The sequence below is a fragment of the Glycine max genome, chromosome 1 (genome assembly GCF_000004515.6).
Source record: "Glycine max cultivar Williams 82 chromosome 1, Glycine_max_v4.0, whole genome shotgun sequence".
NCBI lineage: Eukaryota > Viridiplantae > Streptophyta > Magnoliopsida > Fabales > Fabaceae > Glycine > Glycine max.
The window spans coordinates 4,709,840-4,729,052 of NC_016088.4; the positions used below are offsets into that span (position 1 = coordinate 4,709,840).

Sequence of the window (19,213 nt, forward strand, 5' to 3'; positions counted from 1 at the left end):
TTATTTTTTTTCCTTGTTTTTATTTGTGAATTATGTGTAGTAATTGGTGATTCCCATTATGTTTTGGTGTAAATTCAGAAATTACAAACCCTAAAAAATTATGTCTGGTAATTTTGATTGAGTTGATTGAAACAATATATTGTCAAAGAAATCTCTATTGCGTAAATTAATTTAATTAAAATTGCATAGATATTAGTATAAAATTATTTATGTGAATTGTGCTTAGCCCAAAGGAAGACACAATTTGGCCAAATAATTGTATACCTGTGATGATAAATGCGTGACAATTATAAAGTATTTTCATGTGAATTATAGTTGGTCCAAAGAAAGATTATGATTTAACAGAATTTATTGTCAATATTTGATCATTGCGTTGAGAGTACCAATTACAAATTAATTTCTTTGTCCAAAGATTATGAATTAATGTTGTGCTGGGTATCTTGTGATGAGTTTGTTATGTGAACTATTTTGCACATGTCTTGTTATATATATATATATATATATATATATATATATATATATATATATATATATATATATATATATATATATATATATATATATATATATATATATATATATATATATATATATATATATATATATATATATATATATATATATATATATATTGTGAGCATGTAATTATTTTTTATTTTTATTAATATTCAGTTTCTGTTGCTAGTGTTGTAAATGTATCTGCTCAAGTGAACAGTATCTCCATGCTGAATGGGACAAATTTTCAGGTTTGGAAGGAAGTCATAGAAATTGTTCTCGACTGTATGGATTTGGATTTGGCACTAAGAATGGAACGACCCACTTCCACTTCGAAAGCCTCCAATGAGGTAAAAATTGAGAAATGGGATCGTTCCAATCTAATGTGCATTATGATAATGAAGCGCTCTATTCCAGAAGCGTTTCGGGGATCTATTTCTGAGGGTGAAAATGCAAAGAAATTTATTGATGAAATTGAACAGTACTTTGCCAAAAATGAGAAGGCAGAGACGAGTAACCTTTTGGCTAAACCCATCTCCATGAAGTATAAGGGCAAAAGTAATATAAGGGAGTACATAATGGAAATGTCTAACTTGGCATCTAAACTAAAAGCACTTAAGTTAGAGCTTGGTGAAGACTCGCTCGTGCATTTAGTTTTGATCTCACTTCCTGCACACTTTGGGCAATTCAAAGTGAGTTATAACACTCAGAAGGACAAATGGTCCCTTAATGAGCTTATATCTCACTGTGTGTAAGAGGAAGAGAGGCTGCAGAGAGACAGATATGAAAATGCTCATTTAAGCTCCACCTCTCAGAATAAGAAAAGAAAGAAAACTAAGGGTGCTGCTGAAGGGTCCTCTTAGCAAAAGAACCAAAGAAGAATGGGGAATTTACCTGCTACTTCTGCAAGAAGTCTGGACACATGAAGAAAAAGTGTCCCAAGTACGCCACATGGCGTGTAAAGAAAGGTAAATCTCTTGTTCTTGTTTGTTCTGAAGTTAATTTAGCTTTTGTACCTAAAGATACTTGGTGGGTAGATTCTGGTGCTACTACTCACATAAGTGTAACCATGCAAGGTTTCCTGTGGAGCTGACTGCCAAGTGATGATGAAAGATTAATATTTGTTGGCGATGACAAAAGGGTTGTGGTGGAGGCTATAGGAACTTTTAGATTGCAGTTAAAGACTGGATTTTATTTGGATTTGTATGAGACTTTTGTTGTACCGTCTTTTAGACGGAATTTAATTTCTATTTCTAGTTTGGACAAATTTGGTTTTTCTTGTTCATTTGGAAATAATAAAGTTAGTCTCTACTAGAATTCAAATTTGATTGGTTCCAGTTCCTTAATTGATAATCTATATATGTTGGATGTTAATTGTTCCTATAATGAAATACTACAAACAAATTCACATGGTACAAAAAGGAAATTAAAAGAGAATTCAACCACTTTATGGCACAAACGCTTAGGTCATATTTCTAAACCGAGAATTCAGAGACTTGTGTCGGATGAGATTCTTGAACCGTTAGATTTATCAGACTTTGAAGTCTGTGTTGAATGCATAAAGGGAAAACGAACAAACATAACGAAATTAGGTGCAAAAAGAGCTAAAGACATCTTAGAACTGGTACATACGGACATTTGTGGTCCTTTTCCAACACCTTCTTGGAATGGGCAAAAATACTTTATCTCGTTCATAGATGACTACTCTAGATACGGTTACCTTTATTTGATACATAAGAAATCCCAATCCTTAGAAGTTTTTAAGAGTTTCAAGGCTGAAGTTGAACTTCAACTTGGAAAGAAAATTAAGGTTGTCAAATCTGACCGTGGTGGTAAGTAGTATGTTAGATATGATGGATCAGGAGAACAATGTCCAGGACCTTTTGCGTTTTTTCTCAAAGAATGTGGAATTGTTCCGCAATACACTATGCCAAGCAAACCTAGCATGAATGATGTTGCAGAACAACGAAACCGAACTCTTAAGGATATGGTGAGAAGTATGGTTAGTCATTCTTCTTTGCCAGAGTCACTTTGGGGAGAAGCCTTAAAGACCGCAGCTTACATCCTTAATAGGGTGTCAAGTAAAGCACTTAATAAAACCCCTTATAAACTTTGGACTGGCAAAAGGCCAAGCATTAATCATTTTCATATTTGGGGTTGTCCGGCTGAGGCTCGACCTTATAGGCCACATGAAAGAAAGCTGGATTCAAGTACAATTAGCTATTTTTTTGTTGGCTATGCTGAACGCTCTCGGGGCTATAAGTTTTATGATCCCACTTTAAGATCAATATTTGAAACGGGAAATGCAAGGTTTCTTGAGGAAGTTGAGTTTGGGAAGGAAGAGAACATAAGGAAAGTTGTCTTTGAGGAAGAACCTGTTATTGACAGTGTTCAAGTCCTCATACCTATTGTTGTTCAAGAAATAACTCCAATAATAGAAAATAATGTTCAAACTATTATTGATGACATTGTTCAAGAACAAGACAATGATGAGGTTCTTCCTCAAATACCTATACAACAACCTCAACAATCTCAAGAAGTTCCATTAAGGAGATTTGATAGAGAGAGGAGAAGAGCAATCCCTGATGATTATATTATCTTTCTCCAAGAACATGAGGATGACATTGGTTTAACAGAGGATGATCCAATTAACTTCTATCAAGCCATGCGTAGTTCTAACTCTCAAAATTGGATCAATGCCATGAAGGATGAGATGAAATCTATGCAAGACAATGACGTTTGGGATCTCATCGAATTGCCTGAAAGTGTGAAACCTATTGGTTGCAAATGGATATTTAAAACCAAAAGGGATTCAAAGGGCAATGTCGAGAGATATAAGGCTCGTCTAGTCACTAAAGGATTTACCCAAAAGGAAGGCATTGACTATAAAGAAACTTTTTCTCCAGTATCTTCAAAGGATTCTTTTAGAACAATAATGACACTGGTAGCTCATTATGATTTAGAGCTACATCAGATAGATGTTAAGACTGCGTTTCTAAATGGTGACATTGAAGAAACAATTTATGTGATGCAACCAGAAAACTTTGTATTAGGTGACTCAAAATCTATGGTTTGCAAACTAAATAAATCCATTTATGGTTTGAAACAAGCTTCCCATCAATGGTATTACAAGTTCCATCAAGTCATTACCTCATATGGTTTTGAGGAAAATGCAGTTGATGATTGTGTATACCACAAGTTTAGTGGGAGTAAATACTCATTCTTGATGTTATATGTCGATGATATACTGCTTGCTAGCAACGATATAAGCTTCTTACAAGAGACTAAGAAATTTTTGACGAAAAATTTTGAGATGAAAGATCTTGGGGAAACCTTTTTTGTATTAGGAATCAAGATACTAAGAGATCGCTCTCAAGGTATCCTAAGGTTATCACAAGAGAGTTATATCGATAAGGTCCTAGATAGATTCGACATGAAAGATAGTAAACCAGGAGATACCCCCGATAGCTAAAGGAGACAAATTTAGTCTCAAACAATGCCCCAATAATTACCTTGAAAGAATAAAGATGCAAAAGATTCATTATGCATTAGCAGTAGGAAGTCTAATGTACGCTCAAGTTTGCACTCATCCCGATATCACATTTGTAGTAGGAGTTCTAGGAAAATATTTGAGTAATCCTGGAATGCAGCATTGGAAAGCAGCAAAACGTGTGATGCGTTACCTAAAGAGAACAAAAGGATACATGCTCACTTATCAAAAGTCTGAGAATTTGGAGATCATTGGTTACTCGGACTCTAATTTTGCTGGATGTCAAGATAGCAAACACTCCACATCTAGATACATATTTATGCTGGCTGGAGGAGCTATCTCTTGGAAGTCTGCTAAACAAACTCTCAAAGCCTCTTTGACCATGGCCACAGATTTCATTGCTTGTTTTGAGGCATCCAACCATGGGATATGGCTGAGAAATTTTATCACTGGTTTGCGTGTGGTTGATGACATTGAAAGACCATTAAAGATTTATTGTGACAATAACTCAGCAGTTCTTTACTCCAACAACAATAGGAGTGCAACCAAATCAAATTTTATTGACATCAAGCTTTTGGTTGTTAAAGAAAGAGTTCTGAATAGACAAATTTCCATAGAACATTTAAGGACTAATGATATGCTAGCTGACCCACTTATGAAAGGTTTGGTACCTAAAGTTTTTCATGAGCACACTACTCATATGGGATTGATTCCTTATAGTACCTTAGTTTAGTGGGAGTCCCATTTATGTTCTATATATGCCTTATGTTTTTAAGATATTTGTATAGATTGATTTTCTATAAAATAAAGTTGAAGGTTATCATTTAATTCTGAGCTTGTTTTGTTTACAATATTTATATTGTGTTTGGATTGATCTCTATAAAGAATAAAGTTTGAACTAGTTAGAAATGAACATGAATGAGATCACATCGCATGTTATTTTCATGTCGCTTATCCATATTTGATCTATGTCATCAAGTATACGTGACATTGGTGATCATTGTGGCTCAATCACGTTGGATTGTGAGGAAAACTGCAATGTTTTTGTGTTACTATATAAGATGGACTAAATTGTTTAAGGAAAGTCTAAAAGTAAATAACATACAGTTGTGCGCCTAGAGACTTTTGCAATATAAATGATTAAGGTTAATATGAAACTCAAGTGAGAGATTGTTAGAAATTTTATAATTCCTAATTAATTAATTAGTGTGTACTACATATTATATTTATCATTTATATTAGTTATTTATATTTATGAGCTCAATAAAAGTGATATAATTTGGTGAGCCTATTGGACTATCATCAGAAATTAATATGAGCTTGATAAGCAGAAACCAATTTGGCTTGTTAAAGAATAATGAGAACTCTAATAGGTTAAAACCAAAAGCAAAGTTGTGGCCCCCAATATACCAAATCAGAAATTATATTATCTTCTCACCATCTGACAAGAAACCTAAGGTCCCAAAAGGGAAACGGTAATTTAGTTGAGGAAGAACACAAAACCAACAATTCCTTAGACTCATCAATTTCGTTGCTTATCATGGATCCATGTATTTTTTTCATAACCCCTCTTGATAATCTAGCGTAATGTGTTTCCGGTGATTATTGAGCAGGACACCTTTTCTTTATGTTGTATGGTATACTTTTTTTGTTAACAACATGAAAGAGGAAAGAGTTGTGGTATAATGATGCATCCCTTTGTATAATTAATGAAGCTGTTATTCTGTTAATGACATTTATTTATTTATTTATTGTTATTGTTGAGATATATACGCGGTGGTGGTTCTAGGACCCGGGATCAGTAAAAACAATTTATTTAGAAAAATAAATCTAATAAATTGATATGTAAATAAAACAATAATAAATATATAAGAAAAGTGAAAACACATAAAAGTAAGAGATAAAAATATTAAAATAAGGAGATGAATTTATTTATTATATATCTTTATATGAAAGTAAGTGAAGGGAGACAAACATATAAAATTAGAAAATATAAAATATAAAATTTTGATAGATATATAGATGACTTTATTAAAATGAAAGAAGGGATTTGATATATGAAATGAGCAACCTTCCCATGCTATAAGGAAGGGATTTGATAAAGTTTCCCTTGAGGGTTGAGGGGGATGATTCTCTAGCATGTACTAGCTATACTAGCCCGTAGTCCAACTCGACGTTATTAATTACGGTAACAAGTGACCAAAATGTGAAAGAGAGATAAACATGTTAGAATTTGGTTCACCAAAAAAACATGTATGAATTTGGGAATGATGAGAAGATGACAAGCAGCTTATATGTTGAAATAAGATCAAACTTCCCATATCACTTCCTCTATGAGAAAATTATGTGAAAATCATTAACTAGAAAAGGAAGAAAGAGCATCGAGCAAGTCTCATTTTGATTGCATATATCTTTGGAGAAAATATTAAATAGTTCGAAACCATATATCACGTGTCTATCATTCCTGCTATTCTTGACTAATTTCTATATATATGATATGTATTCAAGTATTTTAATATATGTGAAAAATTAATAACACTTAATTATGGTTTCAATATATTATGTAGCTAGAAATTAATAAGAATTACCGTAATCCTGAATCATCTAATATAGTTCTCACCCAAATCAAGAGAGTAAGTAGGCTTTCTCCCCCTCTAAACATGAAATGTTAATTTCAGAAAATGTGATGTTGGGAGAGAAATAACATGATAAATAATATGATATGATAAAATGGAAAAAAGAGAGTGAGAAACAAATTTAAAGTGAAAAGGAGATAAAAATGCTATAAGTTATAATATGATTGTTGATAAATTTAATGTTTTTTTATTTGATATTATTGTAATTAGGATCTTAGACTCTCTAATAGTATTTAAAGTATTTCTATGAGATTCAATCCTTTAAATCAATTATAGAACTAACCTTAGTCGAAAAAAAAATTAGTTATATTTAAAAAATTTTGTCATCTCTAAGAGAGTAATTTGCGGGATCAAATCCAGTTTTTTTTCCCATAAATTCAATGTGTGTTAGTATCTCAACTACACATGTCTCTAAATTTAATGGCTAATCCAAGCAAAATCCTTTCATTTTTGGATCATAACTGGACCAATAATCTCAATATAATGCACTTCTTTTGGTACAAAATAACTTCAAGAAATAAAATTCAAAAAGACCGTACCAAATAGCAATAATTATGAAAGTTTTAGACACGACACAGTACGAACTCAGGGTGAATGACCTTTTTATTGGTTAAGTAATATTTTATATAAAAAAACAATTATGAAGTGAAATAGGAAAAACACTATTGCTATTTATTTATTAGGAACTAGGGAGAAACAGATAATTCATGTCTAACTGTTTTTTTTTTATATTTTTTTAAAATAAAAAGAAAGATAATAGAAGTTAGTGAGTGATTATGAAAATAGTTATAGAAATAAAATAATAATTTATAAATATAGTTATAAGGATAAAATGAATATAAAATGTGTACATCGAAATATCCTAATCCTTTTATCTATAATACAGATAATCTTTGCACGAATTGCACAAAAGTTAAGGTGAAAGGATCACATTTTTTTTAAGACTAACTGTTGATAAAAAGCAATTAAAAAATGTAAGGTGAGATTCGACGGAAATTAAGCTTCGTATGAATTTTACAAAGAGTTCGTAACAATTAACATTTCTGTTTTCCTAAATGCTGCTACTCATTTTAGTCAATGTATAATTTCATATGAAAAAAATAAAATAAAAAAGTCAATAACTGCCTTTTATATGTAGGTGACAAAATGGACTATTTGGTCTAACGCAGGCCGACAACATGCAGGTTGTATGGTATAATGGGCCGTACAAAAAAGTTTAAATTTAGTTCAGGTCTACAAAATGAAGTTTAAGTGATTTTTTTGAGTTTCTGCCACCTTACCTCTGGCATAGGGTCATGATTGGAGGGACTTTTATAAAAGGGTGTAAATTCTTTTCTGTTTTTTTTTCAATTTTTTTTAGTTGGGATCCATCTTAAATTATTATCTAAAATAAGATAAGTCATAATCGATATTATGACTTCTAAATTAAAATCATACGATCTGTTATGATTTTTTATTTTTTTTAATTAAAATTATAAAAATTTTTACGACTTCAGATTAATGTTTTCTATTTACGACTTCAAAATTATATATATTTTTATTTATTTATTTATGTACCATCTTCAAATTGTAAGTTTTTTTTTACTAAGTAGTATCTTTTTTAGTTTTTATTTTAGGATTTTTTATTTATTTGTATTTTCTTTTCTTTTGCTTTCAATTTTTTAAAAAAATTGTAAATAATTTTATTTATTTAATTATTAAATAATTATTTTAAGTTATACTTATTATTGTTTTATTTAATATTTTTTATATGATTTTATTTAATATGTTATATATTTTTTAATATTGTTTTATTTAAAATATTTTATATAACTTTTGAATAATGTTATATTTAATATATTTTGTATATTTAAAATTTAAATATTTTTTAAATAATGTTATTGAATTTAATTTTTTTTATAAATGAAAGAAATAATATAAATATTTAAATTTTTTATAAAAAAATTAAAACAAGTAAATTTAAAAATCCAAAACATTTAAATAAAAATTACATATTTTTTTAACATAATCATAGTAAATATTCATACAAACAAGTAGACGACTAATATAATTTCTACTTTTTATGTTTCTCTTCAATTTGTATTGTAAATTTTATATTCATATATTATGTTGTTTTTAATTTAATAACTACTTTTATTACTAAATTATTAGATGTTGTTAATAGTAAATTCCTTTATATAAAATAAATATATTATTTCATAAATTATAAGGTAATATTAGTAACAAAATATTTTAATATTTTTTTTTTAAATTTAAGTATTTAAAATAAAACAAAATATTCAAAAAAATATTAAATAAAACAATATTAAAAATACATAAAATATTTTAAATAAAACAATATTAAAAAAATATATAAGATATTAAATAAAACCATATAATAAATATATACAAGATATTAAATAAAACTAATAACAAGTAAAATTAAAAATATTTATTTAATAATTAAATAAATAAAATCATTAATAATTTTAAAAAAAACTTAAAGCAAAAGAAAAAAATACAAATAAATAAAAAATCCTAAAAAACAAAAAATTTTAAAAAAAATATGACTTTAAAGTCATAAATAAAAAAATTAAACTGAAATCATAATTTTTTTTACAATTATAGTTAAAAAAATAAAAAAATAATAAGTCGTAACAGATGTTATGACTCCTAATTCAGAACATCACTTATTCCATTTTTTATAATAATTTAAAATAGATCCCCAAATGAAAAAATGAAAAAAAAAATAAAAATTACACCCTGTTGATAAAAGTCTCCATGATTGGATCACGCCAAAAAAATCCCTATTTAATTTGGACTAAAAGAATTAAGGCCGAACTCTATATTTTATCGGATGGGTTTGCACTGATCGGATTAGTGTAATCTATTTTGTTACCTCTAATTTTACACCGTAAGATACGTGGGCCATTGGGCTTAGGGGTCAATTTTGGGCCTGCTAAGTTTGCTGGAGGTGTTTGTTGACGTGAAGATCAGAGGTAAAGAGTAAGACACGATCAAAACGGTATAGTGCTTCATGGAATGAAAAGCAATTAGCAGTTAACAAATGGTTCAACCAGCCATTGACACATTTCCTCTAACAACACTTGGCATTGCTAGAAACACCCAGCAGTCATTCAAAAAAACCACATATAACTGCTTTTTACAATAGACCACAGAATTAAAACTCCAAGGGTCTGAATCTGTTGGCATTCATTCACATACTGATAGGTACGTCATATTCTATCTATCTCCATTCATTTATCTTTTCATGTATAGTTTCATGGTTCCAAATCAAATTCTGTTATTCATGCATCATAATTTCAAGCAGTAAGTTCAATCGGTCTCCATTTATTTATCTTTTCATGATGATTTCATGTTTTCAAATCAAAATCTATTGTTCTTGCATTACAATTTAGAAGCATTTCATGAAACAATTTAGAAGTGTATTATTATTTTTGTGGTTGACACAATCATTTTATGTTTCCTATGATAAACAATTTCTCAACCAAATTATTGTAATTTAGATTCATCCGTTTATGATACACAATTATTTTGATTTCGCCATACCAATCAAACATCATATTAGGGGGAAATGCCAATTATGGCCTATCGTCCTATATGATATAGGAGATGAGTAATTATGAATACTAGTTCCTCTAGACGATGAATAGATCGAAGAGTTACATAGTTGAATCTTGCAGGGGTATCATACCAAGTCACTTTCCAATATGAACAGAGTATGACCTCCAACCAAAGAAAATGTAATACATAGAATTGCCACATGAAACCATGCTATCAAGCCATCTAGGATTTTCAGTCACGGGTCATTTCATTTTGATATTCGAGAGAAACAAAATCCAGGGGGAGATTAAGATCTGAGAGATGAATGAACCAAAATGACAATAGAATCTGTTCAATCTTAACAGTTCAAAAGCGTTGTGTTGGGTGTGGTCTCAAAAGCTGTAAAAAAAATGTAAGAACATCCCATTATTCCTGCTAACTTTTGACTCCAGAAAGCGATAGCTTTATTTTTTATGTAAACCATGTAGAGGGTCTAGATATTTCTACGTCTACAATTCTGTAATTTCAAGAAAATTATTGAAACATCAATCAATACCAATACGTGTCTTTAGTTCCAGATATGGCGCAAGAACAAGAGTTCAGAACAAGCACCCCACTTCCAAAGTGTGATGCCTATTTCGAAACCATACAATCCAGAAAGAAGCTACCGCTGTCACTGCAGGAGACCTTGACAGATGCATTTGCAAAGATTCCTGTTTCTTCTTTTCCTGCAGTTCCTAGCGGAAAAGGTAAGGGGTTAACCATAAAAAAAGCATTCACTCCATCACTATCACCTTATGCATTTAATGTGAATCAATGATCTTCATGGCCAAAAGCACTAACATGTAAAAAATACTTTGGTAGTAATTGAAATTCTAGCAGACACACCCGTTGGTGAAGCAGTTAAGATTCTATCTGAAAGCAACATTTTAGCAGCTCCAGTTAAAGACCCAGATGCATCTAATAGTTCAGATTGGAGAAGTAGGTATCTTGGCATCATAGATTATTCAGCCATCATTCTCTGGGTGCTGGAGGGTGCAGAACTTGCACAAGCTGCACTATTGGCAGGTACAGCAACAGCTGCTGGAGTTGGTGCAGGAGCTGCTGGTGCTTTGGGAGCACTAGCATTGGGACTGACAGGTCCTGCAGCAATTGCTGGGCTAACCACTGCTGCAGCAGGTGCTGCACTGGCAGGTGGTGTTGCTGCAGATAAAGTGATGGCTAAAGATGCACCTCAAGCTGCTGATAACCTGGGAGAGGACTTCTACAAAATAATACTGGAAGAAGAACCCTTCAAGTCAACAACGGTAAGCATGATAATGCCAGAGATTCTGGAACTAACTGCAAGTTCTCGGCTTTTATGCTTATGCTAACATTTTCTCTAGGTATGGGCATTTTTGTCTTGCTTGGTTGGGAAAAAATCTTTTTAAGTTAGGATATCTCACTAATAGAGGAGGCCAGTGCCAGCAGAGCTAGGCTAGTTAGCTATTAATTTGGCTTTTGTTGTGCTTGAGTCAATCATATCCATTTAACAGAAAAATGATGGTTGTATTCTTGCATAATCCATTTGGGAATTTTATTTTTACATAAATTGAGCTAATTATAGGTCAGTAGAATTCTTTCCATACCTCCACATTGGAAAGAAAAAGATACATTTATGTTGATTTTTGGTTTCAGGTGCGATCAATAATTAAATCATACCGATGGGCACCTTTTGTTCCAGTTGCAAGAAACAGTGCTATGCTGACTGTCCTGCTGCTTCTCTCAAAGTATAGGCTGAGGAATGTGCCTGTGATAGAACCAGGTAGACCTGACATTGTAAATTTCATTACTCAATCAGCAGTTGTCCAAGGGCTCGAGGGATGCAAAGGAAGAGATTGGTTTGACTGCATTGCTGAAAAGTGTATATCTGATCTGGGACTTCCATTTATGTCTACCGATGAGGCAAGGATTCATGTTTTAAATTTTTAGCTTCCTTTGGCATGAAGGTTTTGAAGTCTTCATTTTTCTTTCTGTCCAGGTTATTAGCATCCAGAGCAATGAATTGATTCTTGAAGCTTTCAAGCAGATGAAGGATAATCGAATTGGTGGTCTTCCTGTAATAGAGGGGCCAAAGAAGAGAATTGTTGGAAACTTGAGCATACGAGACATCAGACACTTGCTTCTAAGGCCAGAGCTTTTCACCAATTTTAGGTAAGACAAAGTAAAAAATCTTGAACCTGCATGGGATACTTCTTTGACAATAATTAGTGAGACATATATGCCACTCCGTACCAACTCCAAAATCAGATGAAAATGTATTTTACAGTTTCAACAATAAAATTCTCTTTGGGAGAAGGCAAGAAGCACATAAAACTGGTGATGAGGGAAACTCAAAAATACAAGATACTAGCATTTTCGGTAAAAACAAAAAAGAAGATAACCAAACAAATGAGAACAAATTTAAAAAGAATATATAATCAACCAGGGCTATATGATTATCTACCTCATATAAATGGGTATTAGTGAGTGTATGAGGTGATTTTTATTTTTTAAATTTAGGAAAACAAACAATTAGGGTGCACTTGGATAGAGAATTTTTACTGAGGAAAGTAATTTATCAGAGAATTTAAATTTTTTTGATCTAAAATTTATTATTTGGGTGTTTTTTTATGAAGAATTTAAATTTTTGGAATTTTAAAACAAAATTTTAAACAATAAAATTTGTGGAATTTTAATTTCCTTCTAAAAGGTGAGAAATTGAAATTCATTTCTTGACAAAAAAACTCTTCAAAACGTTCCTTTATTTCCATTATAACCTTCATCCCTTTTTCGCCCACACAATTTTAATTTTTTTTATTCAAACATAAAATTTTGAAAATAAAAGAATTTCAATTGAAGTAATTAAAATTCTTAGAATTTAAAATTTCTCAAAATTTAAAATTCTTTCATCCAAACACATTCTTAGCGCATCTCTGATCATTACAGAAACTTGTAACTTGTAAGTGAACTAATTACTTAACTGAAATGTTCTCCTTCACTGCTCCTCTATTTTGATTTTCAGGAAGTTGACTGTGATGGATTTCATGAAGAAAATTGTCTCGTCATCCCTTCAAACTGGAAAAGTTACCCAACCCATAACATGCAAGCCTGACTCGACACTACAGGGGGTGATCCATACTCTTGCTTCTCAGTCTATTCACAGGATTTATGTGGTAGATGGACATGATGAAGTAGTTGGAGTCATTACACTAAGAGATGTGATCTCTTGTTTTGTCACCGAACCTCCTTACAATTTTGACGATTACTATGGATTTGCGGTGAAAGAGATGTTGAACCAGTGATTTTTATGGAAGTTTAAATAAAGGAAACACTCCAAATGTAAGAAACTCTTATGTTATCTGAGAAAACATTTCATTTGAATTTTTATTATTTAAGTATTTCTCATGCAAGTTCTATCATGCTAAAGCCAGAGAGTTTGTCCAGTCCCTTATCCGTGATCATCCCTCTTATTCTTTCCACTTCCTTCCATCTTCCCAGCCCAACATATATGTTAGACAATACCACCAGAGGAGCAGGGTTTTCTGGTTCTATATCTAGAAGCTTCTTGGCCATTTCTTCCCCAAGATTGGAATCTAGGTAACACCTACAAGCACCAAGCAAAGAAGCAAAAACAGATACAGGAGGCTCTGCTAATTCCTGCATCAGGTCTTAAGCTTCACCCAATCGACCAGATCGACCTAAAAGATCAACTATGCAACCAAAATGCTCAGGCTTTGGCTGCAAGCCATACTCTTTTCCCATCATTCTGAAAAAATGCAACCCTCTATCAACCTGACCCATGTGGCTGCAAGCAGATAAATCACTAACAAATGTTGCCATGTTTGGTTGAACCATTTCTTCCAGCATTTCATCAAAAAGATTTCAGAGGCAGACTCATAGTCTCTATTTCTTCCATACCCACCAATCATTGCATTCCAAAATGCCGGATCATCTGGTTTTGCATCAAATTGATCAAAAACTCCTCGTGCCCAAGAAGGATGCCCAGATTTCATGTATATATCAACCAGAGCAGTTGCCAACAAATCATCCCTGTTGATATCAGTTCTTAAAGCAAACCCATGTATCTCTTTTCCACGCCGTAACATAGATGAATTTGCAGATGCTGACAAAAGGCTAGTAACAATTTTCAAACATGGAGCCACACCAACATACTGCATTTCCCTAAAGTACTTAAAAGCTTCTCCACACACCCCTAGTTGTGCGAACCCACTGATCATGGAATTCCAAGTAGCTGAATCAGGCTTCAACCCTTCAGATTCCAGCCTCTGAAACATATCAACTGCTCTCTCACTCTCTTTATTCAACATCATTCTCGCAATCATGGAATTCCAAGTGATCAAATTTCTTCTATTCCCTTCCACCCCCTTGAAAACCTCAAAAGCAAAATGCCAAAAACCACACTTTGAATATGTTGTATGTTGGTTCATTAACAACCATTAGTTAGTCTCTCTTAGATTTTACCAGCTTAGTTTCTTTTCTGTTTTTTTGTTATTTTGTTATAACAGTTAACAATTAGTTAGTTTTAAGTTGGTTAAGTTAGCTAGGCTTGAGTAGTGCTTCTATTCTTTTTCTGCATAATAGAGAGATTGTACCCAGAGGAGGAATCTGTAGAGTTTTGAATAAAAGTGACTGTCGTGAGTTGATTTAGTGTGGCATTTTTTACTCTAGTAAAAAAACACAGTTATGTGCAGTTTTTTTGTTCATCTTTTTCTGCATTTGCTTATTCTTGTTCAAACAAAAAACTCATATCTCTTATGAGTAAAATCTGATCTTGGCACAACAAATTAGTGCGGTGAGCGTGGAACGATTTTGAGTTCGATTCAAGAAATGGGCTCGGCCAAGTATGAGGTTGAAAAATTCACAGGGCAAAATGATTTTGGGCTATGGCGATTGAAGATGAGAGCCCTTCTTGTTCAGCACGGCCTGCTAGAAGCACTTGATGGAGAAGCTAAACTCAAAAAGATGATGGCTGATGGGGATAAGAAAACACTACTGCAGAAGGTACACAGTGATATTATCCTTAGTCTTGGAGACAAGGTGCTGAGGCAAGTCTCTAAGGAAACAACTGCTGCTGGGATTTGGTCAAAGCTTGAAGGTTTGTACATGACCAAATCTTTAGTTAATCGTCTTTACCTAAAGTAGTCTTTCTATTCGGTTAAAATGCATGAAGATAGATCAGTAGGAGAATAATTGGATTTATTTGATAAATTGATTCTAGATCTTGAAAATATCGATATCACCATTAATGATGAGGATCAAGCTTTACTATTGTTGTGCTATTTGCCTAAGAGTTACTCTCATTTCAAAGAGACTTTACTGTTTGGAAGAGACTTTATTTCTCTTGATGAAGTGCAGGCTGCTTTGAACTCAAAAAGAATTGAATGAAAGAAAGGAAAAGAAGTCCTTAACAAGTGGTGAAGGGCTGACATCAAGAGGCAAGATCTTTAAGAAAGATAGTAAATTTGACAAGAAGAAGCAAAAGACAAAAAACCAGAAGAATGGTGAAGGAAATGTCTTCAAAATCAGATGTTATCACTGTAAAAAGGAGGGTCATACAAGGAAAGTTATAACAAAGAATGACGCGATAATTAAAGTGCACAGTGGAAATTAAAGAGTGCAGGAAAGAAGAAGACAAACACAAGAGTTTTATACTGGTTCGGAAACAACCCGTGCCTACATCCAGTCCCCAAGCGACCTGCGGTCCTTGAGATTTCTTTTCAACCTTGTAAAAACCTTTACAAGCAAAGATCCACAAGGGATGTACCCTTCATTGTTCTCTTTGAACAACCAAGTGGATGTATCCTCCACTTGAACTGATCCACAAGAGATGTACCCTCTCTTGTTCTCAGTTACAACAATCCAAGTAGATGTATCCTTTACTTGTACCACAAAGGATGTACCCTCCAATGTGTTAAGACAAAGTTCTCAGGCGGTTAGTCCTTTGAAACTTTGTGAAGGGGAAACAAAAGATATCTCAGACGGTTAGTCCTTTGAAATCTTTTGTTTAAGGGAAGGGGAAGAATCAAAAGAATTCTCAGACTGTGTCGTTTTGAATTCTTTAAAAAGGGAGAAGGGAGACACAAAAAAATTCAGGTGGTTAGTCCTTCGTTCTTTTGGAAAAGGGAGAAGAGAGACACAAAAAGAATTCAGGCGGTTAGTCCTTGGCGAATTCTTTTTGGCAAAGGGAGAAGAGAATGAAAAAGATATAGCACACTTTTGTTTTCTGTGAAAGAACAAGGTTTGGAAACCAGAAAACTCAGAAAACTTTTGGCAAAGGAAGAAGAAAAAGAAGTTCAAGAAGATGTTCAAAAAATTGCATAAAAAGTTATTGAAATGCAAGTCAAGGTCTTGCTTTTATAGACTCTTCATGTCTGGTCAAGAAAAACCATCGTAAGAGTTATATCCTTGAGAAGAACCTGAAAACCATTGAAAGAGTTACATCTCTTGATTTTTATTCAAAACTTGTCACTGGTAATCGATTACCAAAACCATGTAATCGATCACACAAAGCATTTTATGAAAAGATGTGACTCCTCACAATTGAATTTGAATTTCAACGTTCAGATACACTGGTAATCGATTACCAATATATTGTAATCGATTACACCATTTAAAAATCAATTGGAACGTTGCAAATTCAGTTAAAAGCTTTTGAAATCAAACTTTGCCACTGGTAATCGATTACAGGAAACTGGTAATCGATTACCAGAGAGTAAAAACTTTGGTAACTTAGAAAATTTTGAGAAAAACTCTTTTGAAAAACAAAACTGTGCTATGTTTGTTTTTGAAAAATCTTTTCAATACTTCCCTTGTGAAGTCTTCTTGATTTCTTCTCTTGAACCTTTAATTCATCTTTTCTTGAATCTTGAAATCAAACTTCTCTTGAATCTTGAATCTTCTTGATTTCTTTTCATGAAACTTGAAATTAATCTTGATCTTGAACTTGTTGACTCAATCTTGAAATCATTCTCTTGAGCTTTTTGTCATCATCTTTGTTATCATCAAAACTACTTGAATCAACTTGATTCATCATCATGAAGCTTGCTTCTACAGTCAAGTGCATTTTTCTAGGATATCCTGAAGGAGTGAAAGGGTATAAGTTGTGGTGTTTGGAGACTGGTTTTAAGAGGTGTTTAGTGATTCGTGATGTTGTCTTCAACGAAGTTGAGATGGCCTACAAGACCAAGCTCAACATGGTTCAGTCCAGCACTGATCAGAGTAAGGAAAATGATTCTGAAAAATTAAATTTTGAGGTAGAGATTGAGGATAAACATGTTGAAACACAAGCTGTTAATTGGCCTCTTGATGAAGAGAAATCTGAAGAAGAAGAACAAGAAGAAGCTGGCTATGTGCTAGCTCGAGATAGAACCAAAAGGGAAGTCAAACAACCTAAGAGGTATGAATATGCTTATCTAATAGTATTTGCTCTGGTAGCTGCCAGTGAAGTTTTAGAGGAAGATCCAAAAATGTTGAAGTTGTCTTAGCTAGTAAGGAGAAAGAAAAATGGCTAAGTGCCATGAATGAAGAGATTAAGTCTCTCCGTGACAACCATACATGGGAATTGATTAAAAAAAACCCTGGTTCTAGAGTGGTCAGCTGCAAATTGATCTTTAAGATGAAAGAAGGCATCCAAGGAGTTGAACCAAACAAATTTAAAGCTAGACTTGTTGCTCGAGGATTCACTCAAAAGGAGGGAATTGACTTCAATGAAGTTTTCTCTCCTGCAGTGAAACACAGGTCAATCAAAATTCTTATGGCTATGGTGGCAGAATTTGATCTTGTGTTAGAACAAATAGATGTGAAGACAACATTTTTGTATGGAAAGTTTGATGAGGTGATATTGATGAAACAACCTGAGGGTCTTGAAGTCAGAGGTAAAGAGGATTATGTTTACAAATTAAACAAATCCCTTTATGGTCTAAAGCAATCCCCCAGGCAATGGAATAGGAGATTTGATGAATTTATGTCTCACATACAGTTTCATAGAAGTCACTATGATAACTGTGTTTACTTCAAATTTCCTTCTAAAGATGAGTTTGTGATATTGCTATTATATGTTGATGATATTTTGATAGCAAGTAACAACAAGAGTGGGTTGAAAAATTGAAATATGAGCTGAGCAGGGAATTTGAAATGAAGGATTTGGGAGCAGCCAAGAGAATATTAGGAATAGAAATCAAATGGGACAGAAAAAGGAAATTGTTGTATCTGTCCCAGGAGTTATATCTCAGAAAAGTGCTTGAAAGTTTTGGAATGTCAAATTCCAAACCTGTAACTACTTCTATGTCACTATAGTTTAAGCTCAGTACAAGTCAAGCACCAAAGACTCATGATGATATAATTTACATGGAAGGTATTCCATAAGCTAATGTTGTAGGGTAACTGATGTATGTTATGGTATGTACTCGCACTGACATAGCTCATGCAATGAGCCTAGTAAGTAGGTTCATGGCAAATCCAGGCAAAGCACATTGGCAAGCCTGAAATGGATACTCAGATATATCAAAGGATCACTTGGAAGAGTTTTGGTTTATGGTGGAGCTAGGAATAGCAGAAGAATAACGTTATTGAAGGTTTTGTAGATTCTGATTATGCTGGCTGTTTAGATTCAAGGAAATCCCTCACAGGATTTATGTTCGTTGCTTTTGGCACTGCAATTAGTTGGAAAGCTAGCCTTCAAAAGGTAGTGACTTTATCAACCACTGAAGCTAAGTACATTGCTCTTACAGAATCTGTGAAAGAATCTTTGTGGCTTGAAGGCATTGCAAAGGAGCTGAAGATACAAAATGAAGTGATCACAGTACAGTGTGACAGCCAAAGTGCCATTGATCTATCCAAAAATTTTGTGCATCATAAGAGGACAAAGCACATTGATATTAAGTTGCATTTTGTCAAAGAAGTTATTGGTCAAGGATCAGTTATAGTCAAGAAGATTTCAACTGATCACAATCCTTCTGATATGATCACAAAGGTTCTTCCAAGCAACAAATTTTTCCATTGTTTGGAC

The 19,213-nt window shown here is 32.8% G+C and overlaps 2 protein-coding genes and 1 pseudogene across 7 annotated transcripts; 2 read left to right on the forward strand and 1 right to left on the reverse strand.

Moving 5' to 3' along the window:
* Positions 1-722: 722 nt before the first annotated feature.
* Positions 723-1,250, forward strand: LOC106799425 (uncharacterized). The gene has a single exon (XM_014777805.1). It carries the CDS (start codon positions 723-725, stop codon positions 1,248-1,250), a length of 528 nt encoding a protein of 175 aa, XP_014633291.1.
* An 8,431-nt stretch (positions 1,251-9,681) lies between these two features.
* LOC100800376 (SNF1-related protein kinase regulatory subunit gamma-1-like) lies at positions 9,682-14,853 on the forward strand. 6 transcript variants are annotated; one of them, XM_041005190.1, is made up of 7 exons: positions 9,684-9,831; positions 10,737-10,913; positions 11,029-11,471; positions 11,842-12,108; positions 12,185-12,357; positions 13,208-13,524; positions 13,617-14,853. In XM_041005190.1, exons 2-6 carry the CDS (start codon positions 10,745-10,747, stop codon positions 13,485-13,487), a joined length of 1,332 nt encoding a protein of 443 aa, XP_040861124.1. In that variant the 5' UTR covers positions 9,684-9,831; positions 10,737-10,744; the 3' UTR covers positions 13,488-13,524; positions 13,617-14,853. The 6 variants fall into 6 exon arrangements, with proteins under 6 accessions (XP_003517936.1, XP_040861124.1, XP_040861120.1 ...); XM_041005186.1 differs by having other exon boundaries at positions 13,684-14,853; XM_003517888.5 differs by lacking the exon at positions 13,617-14,853 and having other exon boundaries at positions 9,682-9,831; positions 10,743-10,913; positions 13,208-13,566.
* LOC100798966 (pentatricopeptide repeat-containing protein At2g02750-like) lies at positions 13,588-14,633 on the reverse strand (annotated as a pseudogene).
* Positions 14,854-19,213: the final 4,360 nt, after the last annotated feature.

Coding starts and splice junctions, on each gene's coding strand:
- LOC106799425 (XM_014777805.1), top strand. CDS start 723: ATGCTGAATGGGACAAATTTTCAGGTTTGGAAGGAAGTCATAGAAATT.
- LOC100800376 (XM_003517888.5), top strand. CDS start 10,745: ATGGCGCAAGAACAAGAGTTCAGAACAAGCACCCCACTTCCAAAGTGT. Junction 10,914..11,028: donor TGCAGTTCCTAGCGGAAAAG/GTAAGGGGTTAA, acceptor ATACTTTGGTAG/TAATTGAAATTCTAGCAGAC. Junction 12,358..13,207: donor GAGCTTTTCACCAATTTTAG/GTAAGACAAAGT, acceptor TTTGATTTTCAG/GAAGTTGACTGTGATGGATT.